We start from the raw sequence: 12909 nt of genomic DNA, 5'->3' as shown, positions 1-12909 counted from the left end.
TTCTAATCAAAGAAAACCTGTAACAAAATTTAGAAGATAGAAATATTTTGTAATATGACTACTTGTATGGTTCCTGTTGTCTCTGTTTGCTAAATTTAGATTTTTTTGTAGTAGATTTTATCAAAATGAGTTATCCTTTTAACTTACACCAGCTTTTTGTTCCCAATTATTATAATCTGCAAGGTGGGACCCTAGATTTAAATGGGCTTCCAATAGCAGGCATCAGGGAAACATCTACCACTACACATCTAAAACCTCTTTCGTAAGACAAAAATCAAAGAGTATATCTTTTTCCAGTACAGTGTGACCTCTTTCTCTAAGGAAGGCATTAAGAGCAAAAGTTAGCTTCATTCTTCCTAGAATGCATCCTTGGGGAAATTCACTAGATGCATTTTTCTTTTTTTTTTTTTTTTTTTTTTTTTTTTTTTTTACAGGGTCTTAATAATAGGGTGGTACATGGGAAAAAATATACCTAATGCAAGCTATGGACTATAATTAACAGCAATATTATAATATTCTTCTATCAATTGTAACAAAGGTACCAGACCAATGCTAAGTGTCATTAATTAGGGTGGTATAAGGGGTATGGGGTTTTTCTTTTTTGGCGCAATGAAAATGTTCTAAAACTGACTGTGGTTCAGGGATTGATTTAGGTGATGAATGTACAACTATGTAATGGTACTGTGAACAATCAAATGTACGATTTGTTTTGTATGACTGCATGGTATGTGAATATATCTCAATAAAATGAAGATAAAAAACTGACTGTGGTGACAAAAGCAAAACTTCGTGATTACACTAAAAGCCACTGATTATACACATTGGATGAATGGTACGGTGTGTGAATAAAACTGCTTTAACAAAAAAAAGGTCTTATCCACAAGCATGGATTAAGTTTAACATGTTTTTCTGGGGTACATAACTGCAAACCACCACAAATACTGTAACTAAACACTGATCCTGCACACTAGAAAGAAAGTTACCAAACACAAAAAATAATTTATCATTTTAGGGAGTCAAAAAATTTTTTCAAATCAAAATATATTGTTGTTTATTCCAGCCTAGTTATTTCCACTTAGACCTCCTCAGTTTAGTCCTCTTATTCAATGCCTCATTTTACAGATGAAAAACTTGAGGCAGAAGCAGATGATTCACTCAAGGTCAAAAGGCAGTTGGTGGCAGAGCCAAGTTCAGATAAGCCTGGAAAATGGGAAGAGACAAACAGCAGAGTGCCAGTGCATGGATTCACAGGCTAGGTACAGTTTTCCGAGAATACTACTAAGAAAACCAGAAAACAGAGATTACCTTGGTTCTGTGGTTCTCTGAATTCAGCCCTTCATACAGAGACTTGTTGAAAGATATTTCACCAAGGATCTGTAGTTCACTTATGGCTTTTAGTAACTAAAAGATGGGAGGGGGAAAACACATTTTAGACATGGGCTCATTGTTTCTGGAAATCATTCACCATCTTTCCCCTTAAACATGTTCTTTCTCCTGTATCCTTCGGCCTAGTTAACAGCCCTCGCTTACACAAAGTTACCCAAGCCAGTAACCTACCCAAGGTATTCTTCAACCTCTTTTCCCTCACCCTTCACCTCATGCTGTACCTCCATCCCACCCCATCCCACCCCCAAAAAGTTCTTGACAATTTTTTTGTTTTAGTCTCTTGCACCTGTCCCTTTTTCTCCAACCCCATTGCTACTGCTTCATTTGAGGTCTCTTCACTCTCACCTGGATCACTGCAAGTTACTAAACTAGGTGAGTGGTTCCCACTTTAAAATGAGTGATCAAGGAAGGCTGCTCTAAGAAGGTGACATTGAACTGAATATAAGAAGAAGAAATCACCCATGTCAAGATCTGGGGAAAGAAAAGTGTCATAAAGAGGTGCCCGTTAACAGCAGAATAACCGAATCTGGAGTATTTTACAGTCCCAAGTACCTGCTCAGCGTGACTAAAGGAGAGCTCTGCAACCACGGTAACATTTTCTCTATCGGAAGTGACGGCACAGCTCACAGAATGCCATTCTTCCACATGCTGGAAAAGGAAAATCTAGTTAGCATAATCCCTTTCCGTGCGCAAAGGCTGAAAAACTTAACACTTAGCACAGAGCACCAAAAGGTCCCAGAATACAGAGTGTGAACAGTGTCGGCGCTCAGCGTGACCAAAGCAAAGGTGCTTTGAAGTTAAGGAGGTCCTGGGGTGGGGTGGGGTAATTCGGAAAAGTGGACGCCTGGCCTCTCCTCGAGTCACCCGCTTCAGGCCCTCCCTCCCTCAGCCACGTCGGGAGGGCCGCGCTCACCTGAACAGGGTCCCTCCCACAAACGCGCTCCTGACTCTGGGCGCAGACAGCGTAGGCCTGAAACGAGAGCCATGCACCGCGCCACAATGAACAAGCAAGTACACCATGATTATCTGCTTCTCCCAAGTTGCGAGGCCGACAAGATGCGCGTGCGCAAATCAGGCGCTAGGACCCGGCGGGCAAGCCGGCGGGCGGGCGCGAGCGTACATGTAGCAGGGAAGTCTCGCGGTGTTTGAATTTGAACTGCTAGGCGGGTGCCGGCTATGGCGACCTCGCTCCGGCGGTCCGGGAATCGGCCCTTCCGAACGTACGGGGCTGCTGGTGGCTGGGGGCCGCGGCAGCGGCCGGGGCGGGCAGCCGCGCAGTGGTTCCCACCGCAAGACCGGAAGCGTTTCTTCAGCAGCAGCAGCAGCAGCGACGGCAGCGGCCGCGGCCACTCGCAGTCTGTCGCTTCCGATGATCCTGACGATCCCGACTTCCCCGGCAGCCCAGTCGGTCAACAGCAGAGGCGCCCCGGCGGCCGAATCTCCAAGGACCGGCAGAGCCTGATCGTGACCCCAATTCGCCTGAGGCTGCGAGCTCGGCCCCCTCAAAAGTGCAGTACCCCCTGCGGCCCGCTTCAGCCGCCGTTCTTCCCCAACAGCAAGTCGGGCCGCCTCAGTCCGGACCTCAGTGTGTGCAACCAGTCCAAAGACCGCGACGAGCTGGGCACCAGTGCCTCCCTATTCAGCGCTCCGGCCACTCCTCGCAGCTCCGGACCTGGGTTCCCAGCGCCTGGGGACAGTGTCATCTGTGCCGGACCCTCCCCCACTCTAGATGCAGCCTCTGAAGTTCCGAGAGGCTTCGACTTTCCGCCAGTGGACTTGGACCGAGCTTCTGGAGAAGGCAAGTTCACCAGTGCTGCCTACCAAACCCGTGCCACCCGCAGGTCAGCTCTTTTCAGTCTGATGAACTCAGGAAATCCTGAAGATTCTGAGTTTAGGGGAGATGGGAAGAATATGAGGGATTCCTGCTGTAAAAGAAAACTGGTGGGAGACAGGCTGGAGGGCCCGGGTTTGTCAAGTACAGGTAAGAGAAGGGCCACAGACCAGGACTCTTGTCAAGAGAATGGGTCTCAACGGACTGTCCAGATAGAATACGAGGAGGCCAATGGTTGCAAGGGCTGTATAATACCTGGGAAAATCAACAGGACTGAAAGGACTAGGCCACGCCGGAAAATCAACAGGCCTGAAAGAACTGGGCCATGTCGGAAGATAAAACATGAGGAGGCAATGGGAACCTCCCCCCTCCATCACCACCAGTTTAAAAAGAGCCAAAAGGTGGAAAAAGATTCATCCCTCTCCCTAGACCTGAGTCATTTACAGGATGCCTGTTCTTGGACTAAAACCAGGCTGTCCCTCAATTTCCACAAGAAGAAGACTGTGACTGCTGCGTCAGAGATATGCAGCGGCTATGACCATGCCAATTCTCCCTCTGGGTCCTTTATATCAGAATATTCAAACCTTCCTGTCATGAACAGAACAAATAGTGCTCTGTCCTCTTGGCACTCCTCTTCCTTATTTTTGCTAAGCCCCTTATTAAGGACTCTACATATTGCAGATAAAAAGGCATCTGATGCTGAAAAGGTTTATGGGGAATGCAGTCAGAAAGGTCCTGTTCCCTTTAGCGACTGCCTTTCTAGAGAAAAACTGGAATGCTGTGAGAAGATTGGGGAAGGGGTGTTTGGTGAAGTGTTCCAGACAGTTGCTAATCACAAGCCTGTAGCCCTAAAAATCATTGCTATTGAAGGACCGGATTTAGTCAATGGAGCCCATCAAAAGACCTTTGAGGAAATCCTGCCAGAGATCATCATCTCCAAAGAGTTGAGCCTCTTGTCTGATGAGGCATGCAACCGTACAGAAGGCTTTATTGGGCTGAACTCGGTGCACTGTGTCCAAGGGTCTTACCCTTCCTTGCTCCTCAGAGCCTGGGATTGCTATAACTCAACCAGAGGATCTGCAAATGACCGGCCCGACTTTTTTGAAAAAGACCAGCTCTTCATTGTGCTCGAATTTGAGTTTGGAGGGACTGACTTAGAGCGAATGAAAACAAGGTTGCCCTCTATCGCTGCTGGAAAGAGCATTCTACACCAGATCACTGCATCCCTCGCAGTAGCAGAGGCATCACTGCGCTTTGAGCACCGAGACTTACACTGGGGGAACATACTCTTAAAGAAAACCAACCTCAAAGAGCTCCACTACACCCTCAATGGGAAGACAAGCACTATCCCCACCCATGGGCTACATGTCAGCATCATCGACTATACCCTGTCACGCTTGGAGCGGGATGGGATTGTGGTTTTCTGTGACATTTCCATGGATGAGGACCTCTTCACAGGTAAAGGTGACTACCAGTTTGAGATCTACAGGCTAATGAGGAAGGAGAACAACAACTGCTGGGGTGAATACCACCCTTATAATAATGTGCTGTGGCTGCATTACCTCACAGATAAGATTCTGACACAAGTGGTCTTCAAGAAAAAACCTAACACTTCTGCCATGAAGCAAATAAAGAAAAAGATCCAGCATTTCCATAAGACAATGCTGAACTTCCGTTCTGCCACTGAGCTGCTCTGCCAACACAGTTTATTTAAGTAAGTGAAATGTGCCTTACTGCCCCAAACTAAGAAGGCACTGATCTTGAAGCCCCTGATGCTGTTCTCAGTCTCTATCCCCAGAATAGGAGCAGGATGGAATTTCCATTCTTACATGTTCTCAATCAGCTTTTCAAACAAGAATTTTGTTTCCAAGTGGTACTGCCAAAACGTTTAAGTTTGCTGTTAACAAATGTTCTTAAAAAATAAAGGAGACATGAGAACAAGTATTTACAACTGATAAGTCCTCTTTCTAGCTGTCAGCAGAGGCCATCTGTAAATTCCTTTCCTTAATTTCATTTTTGAGCCTTGACACTTTATATAGCCTGGGCAAAAAAAATCAGGGCCTCCACTGCTATACTGATCAGAGCCTGTTGTTTTCGGTATCATAGGCTGGCTTTGGGAACCAGACTACAGATGGGGATTCATAGTCAAAAGCAAAGAGACTGTAGCAAAGCAGAGACCAAGAGAAACAGACTAGAGGAAAAGTGGAATGAAAAATAGTAGACAATTTATAGGGAGCTGTGTTGAGAAATGCCACATATTTATCAAGCTCACTCACTGATCATATAGAGAAGTAGAATTTCTCTATCTCCAAAGGGAAAATAAATGTTTCCATATAGCTATTACAAAGGTTTGAATATTTGCTTATTTTTCATCAAGAGGAGAAAAACTGAGATGTTACTTTAAGATCTGAGTGATTTATATTCCTTCTAAACAGGACTTTGGTAATTTATTACTAAAGTTTTCCCATGGCAATCTAGTTTTACTCCTTTTCTACAACTCTAGTTTTTATACCTCTGAGAATCCATAGTCATTGGAAAGAGATAGGATGGTAATAGGATAAAGAACTGCCTTTCAGTACCTGAGTCCTTGTCAGGTTCTTCACTCTTACAATCTGGAGACCTTGTATTTTGATTGGAACACAAATTTGCAACTGGAATTCTGCACCAAAGAGATTTTCCCCATGTATCTGCAAAATAAAATTAGAGAGTGGGAAGTCAAAGCTGGGTTGCTTTGCAACTTGTAGCTTTGCAATCCTAGGCTCTTAAGAACTTACACTGAACAGGAATTCTTTGTGGTCAGAAAGTCCCCGGCTTATGTTCATGTACATCACTGATGGTCTACAATTGAGAGGACACATGTTAGGCCTTAAGGTTCCCTTCTCATTTTTTTTTTTTAATTTAATAGATTTTATTTTTAAATAAATTCAATCTTACAGGAAGAGTTGCAAAAACAGTACAAACCCCATACATAGAACTCCATCATACCCTGACCCCCCTCCCCCAGATACCTGGATCCACCACCTTTGACATCCTGTCACACCACCATTTCTTTCTTTCTCTCCCTCTCTCCCTCCCTCCCTCTCTATCTATCATCCATTATCTATTGCTCTGTCCTCTGAACATATGTGAGCAAGCTGCACATATCTTTGAACAAACAATATAATTCACATATACCTTTCCCATGGACAAGAACATTCTTTTATGCAATCTCATTAAGTGCAGCTAAGAAGTTCAAGAAATGCAACCTTGATACAAAGCTTACATTCTATATTTCCTTTTTGTATGTGTGTGTGTCCCATCTGTGTCCCTTTGAGCCTCCTCTCCTCCATCCTCAGATCCCATCCAGGATCATCCTTGGCATTTAATTGTCATCTATTTAGACTCTTTTTTTTTTAATTGTGGAAACATATATAGCCTAAATCTTCCCATTGCACCCCCTCCATAGCATTCCATTAGTGGGATTAATCACATTTAGAATGTTGCAATGCTATCACCTTCCCACCATCCATTTCTAGAAGTTTCCCTTCACCCCAAACAGAAATCCTACTCTCATTTCTTAACTCCCCATTACCCCTTCCCCCACTTCTCGGAACCCCTACTCTACTTTTCATCTCTATTGTCATATTCTCTCATACTTTCTTTGTGTTTACTGTGGCACTTAAATTTAACATCTTAAGTCTGTAACAATCTTGTTTTTCTTTGATACCAACTTAACTTCAATATGACACATAAACTATGTTCCTATACTCCCTCATTCCCCCACTTTTATGTAGTTCTTGTCAAAAATTACATATTTTACATTGAGTCCAAAACCACTGAATAATCATTACAGTTTATGTATTTTAGATCCTTAAGAAGTAAATAATGGAGTTATAAATCAAAAATGTGGTAGTATTGGTATTTATATTTACCATGTGATCTTTACTGGAAATCTTTATTTCTTCATGTAGTTTCAGTCAATTGCTTACTGTCCCTTCCTTTCAGCCTGCTCAACTCCCTTTAGCATTTCTTATAGGACTGATTACTGGTGATGAAGTCCCTCAGTTTTTGATTATCCGGGAATGTTTTTATCTCCCCCTCATTTTTATCCTCCAGGTATTTGTGAATTCTCCAAGTCTCTGATGGTTATTGACTTCTATTTGTATTCCATTGTGGTCAGAGAATGTGCTTTGAATAAATTTTTTTTTTTTTAATTTATTGAGGCTTGTTTTTATGCCCCAGCATACAGTCCATTCTGGAGAAAGATCCGTGATCACTAGAGAAGAATGTGTGTCCCGGTGACCTGGGATGTAATATTCTATATATGTCTGTTAAAATTGTCTATATCTCTCTCTCCTTTCTTTGTTTCTATGTTGGTAGGGCTCCCTTTAGTATCTGAAGTGGGGCAGGTCTTTTATTAGCAAAATCTCTCAGCATATGCTTGTCTGTGAAAAATGTAAGCTCTCCCTCAAATTTGAAGGAGAGTTTTGCTGGATAAAGTATTCTTGGTTGGAAATTTTTCTCTCTCAGAATTTTAAAGATGTCATGCCACTGCCTTCTCGCCTCCATGGTGACCGCTGAGTAGTCACTACTTAGTCTTATGTTGTTTCCTTTGTATGTGGTGAATTGCTTTTCTCTTGCTGCTTTCAGAACTTGCTCCTTCTCTTTAGCATTTGACAGTCTGATCAGAATATGTCTTGGAGTGGGTTTATTTGGATTTATTCTATTTGGAGTTCACTGGGCATTTATGCTTTGTGTATTTATATTGTGTAGAAGGTTGGGGAAGTTTTCCCCAACAATTTCTTTGAATACTCTTTCTAGACCTTTACCCTTTTCTTCCTCTTCTGGAACACTTATGAGTCTTAAATTTGGACGTTTTATTTTATCTATCATATCCCTGAGATCCATTTCAATTTTTTTTATTTTTTCCCCATTCTTTCTTTTGTTCTTTCATTTTCTATTCTGTGGTCCTCGAGGAGGCTGAGTTGTTGTTCAGCTTCCTCTAATCTTGTATTATGAGTATCCAGAGTCTTTTTAATTTGGCCTACAGTTTCTTTTTTTTTTTTTTTTTTTAATCATCATTTTATTGAGATATATTCACATACCACGCAGTCATACAAAACAAATTGTACTTTCGATTGTTTACAGTACCATTACATAGTTGTACATTCATCACCTAAATCAATCCCTGACACCTTCATTAGCACACACACAAAAATAACAAGAATAATAATTAGAGTGAAAAAGAGCAATTGAAGTAAAAAAGAACACTGGGTACCTTTGTCTGTTTGTTTGCTTCCCCTACTTTTCTACACATCCATCCATAAACTAGACAAAGTGGAGTTTGGTCCTTATGGCATTCCCAATCCCACTGTCACCCCTCATAAGCTACATTTTTATACAACTGTCTTCGAGATTCATGGGTTCTGGGTTGTAGTTTAATAGTTTCAGGTATCCACCACCAGCTACCCCAATTCTTTAGAACCTAAAAAAGGTTGTCTAAAGTGTGCGTAAGAGTGCCCACCAGAGTGATCTCTCGGCTCGTTTTGGAATCTCTCTGCCACTGAAGCTTATTTCATTTCCTTTCACATCCCCCTTTTGGTCAAGAAGATGTTCTCCATCCCACGATGCCGGGCCTACATTCCTCCCCGGGAGTCATATTCCACGTTGCCAGGGAGATTCACTTCCCTGGGTGTCTGATCCCACGTAGGGGGGAGGGCAGTGATTTCACCTTTCAAGTTGGCTTAGCCAGAGAGAGAGGGCCACATCTGAGCAACAAAGAGGCATTCAGGAGGAGACTCTTAGGCACAAATACAGGGAGGCCTAGCCTCTCCTTTGCAGCAACCGTCTTCCCAAGGGTAAAACTTATGGTAGAGGGCTCAACCCATCAAACCACCAGTCCCCTATGTCTGTGGTCATGTTAGCAACCATGGAGGTGGGGTAGGCGAATACCCCTGCATTCTCCACAGGCTCCTCAAGGGGACACTACATCTTTTTTTTTTTTTTTTTTTTTCCTTGTTTGTCTTTTTTCTTTTTTTTTTTTTTTTTAACTTTCCCTTCTTTTTTAAATCAACTGTATGAAAAAAAAAAGTTAAAAAGAAAACAAACATACAATAAAAGAACATTTCAAAGAGACCATAACAAGGGAGTAAGAAAAAGACAACTAACCTAAGATAACTGCTTAACTTCCAACATGTTCCTACTTTACCCCAAGAAAGTTACATAATATAGCAACATTTCAGTGAACTTGTTCCTACTACATCCATCAGAAATTAACAGACCATAGTCATTTCTGGGCATCCCCAGAACGTTAAATAGCTTATCTGTTCTTCTTGGATTATTGTTCCCCCTTCCTTAATTGCTCTCTACTGCTAGTTCCCCTACATTCTACATTATAAACCATTTGTTTTACATTTTTCAAAGTTCACATTAGTGGTAGCATATAATATTTCTCTTTTTGTGCCTGGCTTATTTCGCTCAGCATTATGTCTTCAAGGTTCATCCATGTTGTCATATGTTTCACCAGATCGTTCCTTCTTACTGCCGCGTAGTATTCCATCGTGTGTATATACCACATTTTATTTATCCACTCATCTGTTGAAGGACATCTGGGTTGTTTCCATCTCTTGGCAATTGTGAATAATGCTGCTATGAACATTGGCGTGCAGATACCTGTTCGTGTCACTGCTTTCCGATCTTCCGGGTATATACCGAGAAGTGCAATCACTGGATCGAATGGTAGCTCTATATCTAGTTTTCTAAGGAACTGCCAGACTGACTTCCAGAGTGGCTGAACCATTATACAGTCCCACCAACAATGAATAAGAGTTCCAATTTCTCCACATCCCCTCCAGCATTTGTAGTTTCCTGTTTGTTTAATGGCAGCCATTCTAACCGGTGTTAGATGGTATCTCATTGTGGTCTTAATTTGCATCTCTCTAATAGCTAGTGAAGCTGAACATTTTTTCATGTGTTTCTTGGCCATTTGTATTTCCTCTTCAGAGAACTGTCTTTTCATATCTTTTGCCCATTTTATAATTGGGCTGTCTGTACTATTGTCATTGAGTTGTAGGATTTCTTTGTATATGCAAGATATCAGTCTTTTGTCAGATACATGGTTTCCAAAAATTTTTTCCCATTGAGTTGGCTGCCTCTTTACCTTTTTGAGAAATTCCTTTGAGGTGCAGAAACTTCTAAGCTTGAGGAGTTCCCATTTATCTATTTTCTCTTTTGTTGCTTGTGCTTTGGGTGTAAAGTCTAGGAAGTGGCCTCCTAATACAAGGTCTTGAAGATGTTTTCCTACATTATCTTCTAGGAGTTTTATGGTACTTTCTTTTATATTGAGATCTTTGGTCCATTTTGAGTTAATTTTTGTGTAGGGGGTGAGGTAGGGGTCCTCTTTCATTCTTTTGGATATGGATATCCAACTCTCCCAGCCCCATTTGTTGAAAAGACCATTATGGCTCAGTTCGGTGACTTTGGGGGCCTTATCAAAGATCAGTCGGCCATAGATCTGAGGGTCTATCTCTGAATTCTCAATTCGATTCCATTGATCTATATGTCTATCTTTGTGCCAGTACCATGCTGTTTTGGCAACTGTGGCTTTATAATAAGCTTCAAAGTCAGGGAGTGTAAGTCCTCCCACTTCGTTTTTCTTTTTTAGAGTGTCTTTAGCAATTCGAGGCATCTTCCCTTTCCAAATAAATTTGATAACTAGCTTTTCCAAGTCTGCAAAGTAGGTTGTTGGAATTTTGATTAGGATTGCATTGAATCTGTAGATGAGTTTGGGTAGAATTGACATCTTAATGACATTTAGCCTTCCTATCCATGAACATGGAATATTTTTCCATCTTTTAAGGTCCCCTTCTATTTCTTTTAGTAGAGTTATGTAGTTTTCTTTGTATAGGTCTTTTACATCTTTGGTTAAGTTTATTCCTAGGTACTTGATTTTTTTAGTTGCTATTGAAAATGGTATCTTTTTCTTGAGTGTCTCTTCAGTTTGTTCATTTCTAGCATATAGAAACATTACTGACTTATGTGCATTAATCTTGTATCCCGCTACTTTGCTAAATTTGTTTATTAGCTCTAGTAGGTGTATCGTTGATTTCTCAGGGTTTTCTAGATATAAGATCATATCATCTGCAGACAATGACAGTTTTACTTCTTCTTTTCCAATTTGGATGCCTTTTATTTCTTTGTCTTGCCGGATTGCCCTGGCTAGCACTTCCAGCACAATGTTGAATAACAGTGGTGACAGCGGGCATCCTTGTCTTGTTCCTGATCTTAGAGGGAAGGCTTTCAGTCTCTCACCATTGCCTACAGTTTCTTTAATTTCCATAAGATCTTCTATTTTTTTATTTACTCTTGCAATTTCTTCTTTATGCTATTCTAGGGTCTTCTTTATATCTTATATCCTGTGCCATGCTCTTCTTCATGTCCTTTATATCCTGAGCCATGCTCTTGTTGCCTGTCTGTAATTCTTTAATTGTGCCAAGTACTGTGTGTCTTCTGATCTTTTGATTTGGGTGTTTTGGTTTGGGTTCTCCATATTGTCTGGTTTTATCATATACTTTAAGATTTTCTGTTGTTTTTGGCCTCTTGGCATTTGCTTTACTTGATCCCTAATTTGACAGAACAGCAGCTTGGTGGCGTACACTTTCTCTAACCAGCAGATGGCATCCATGAGTCACCTATTCCCCTCAAGTCAGTTCTTCCCCACTTTGTCTTTGTGGTGTGTGGGGGTCTGATTCTTGTGGGGTCCAATTGGTGTACCAAGTTTGGGTGTGTTGCTGGTGCTATCTGCCCTGAATGTGGGGCCTGTGTCTGGGTAGTTAGGCAGGCAGGACAGCTTTAATAATCAAACCTCCCAGGTGTTCCTGGAGATTGAAGGCCGTTCTTTGCCGCTGACCCACAAGTCCTTGGTATTGGCATAGGTTCCCTGGGATTTCCGAGCAGTTCCCCCTTCCCAGCTGTGCTCTTCCAGGACCTCTGCTGAGGGAGGGCCGCGCCATGTCACTAGTGCGCGCTGGCCCGCCAGGGAAGCCCTGGGTCGCTGGGCCATGCAGGGGCACTCCCAGCCTGCTTCAAAGATGGTTGAATGGGAAGTGTTAACTTCCCCCTTTTCGCACAGCTCTGCCCTCTCAGCTCCGGGACAATCAGCCATGGGTGTATTAAAGGCCACTGTCCACGGCCGATATCGTGGCTTGTGTGTAATGCTGCAGGAAACATTCCCCTTCACACTGGGTTTCTTGGCATGGCTCTGGGCTGTGGGTCTGGCCCCGGGCAGGAGCGTCCCCCACCCACTGGGGAGATAGCTGCAAGGAATGCTGTTTTTTTTCTGCTTTTGGCTCCCCTCTGCTCCCCTGATCTTGAGACAATCAGCAGCAGATGTGGGAAGGGGTATCCTCCATGCCAGACACCAAGGCGTTAGCCCAGCCCGCTCCCGCCGTGCTTCACTGTGCAGCTCTCCCCATTGTATCTGCAGCCACTCCCAGGCTTTTTTTTTTTAAAGAACTAGTCCATCTCCAAATGCCAGCCCACCATTTCCCCACACCACAGCATGGCCGAGGGACTTTCAGCCGACTCACTCGTTTCAGAATGCAGGCTCCTGGTTTCACCAAATGCATGTTCCCTGTGGATTTAGCAGACCTTGTCTGGCTGGTGCATCACTGGCAGTGGTGTTCTGGGTCACTTTCTGGTTTTTATCTAGTATT

The 12909-nt window shown here is 42.7% G+C and overlaps 2 protein-coding genes across 2 annotated transcripts in view; one reads left to right on the top strand and one right to left on the bottom strand.

Moving 5' to 3' along the window:
• Positions 1–12909, bottom strand: part of ITGAE (integrin subunit alpha E) — a 94347-nt gene that overhangs the window by 24460 nt on the left and 56978 nt on the right. The window contains 5 exon segments of the mRNA XM_037810646.1: positions 1306–1401; positions 1939–2034; positions 2300–2356; positions 5797–5904; positions 5992–6055. Coding sequence (XP_037666574.1) covers positions 1306–1401; positions 1939–2034; positions 2300–2356; positions 5797–5904; positions 5992–6055 — 421 coding nt within the window.
• Positions 2563–5275, top strand: HASPIN (histone H3 associated protein kinase). Its single transcript, XM_037810631.1, has one exon. The coding sequence runs from the start codon at positions 2563–2565 to the stop codon at positions 4933–4935; it is 2373 nt and encodes a 790-aa protein (XP_037666559.1). The 3' UTR covers positions 4936–5275.

This window comes from Choloepus didactylus, chromosome 18 (genome assembly GCF_015220235.1).
Source record: "Choloepus didactylus isolate mChoDid1 chromosome 18, mChoDid1.pri, whole genome shotgun sequence".
NCBI lineage: Eukaryota > Metazoa > Chordata > Mammalia > Pilosa > Megalonychidae > Choloepus > Choloepus didactylus.
The sequence above is the reverse complement of the archived record's forward strand: the minus strand, read 5'-3'. Positions and strand labels throughout refer to the sequence as shown.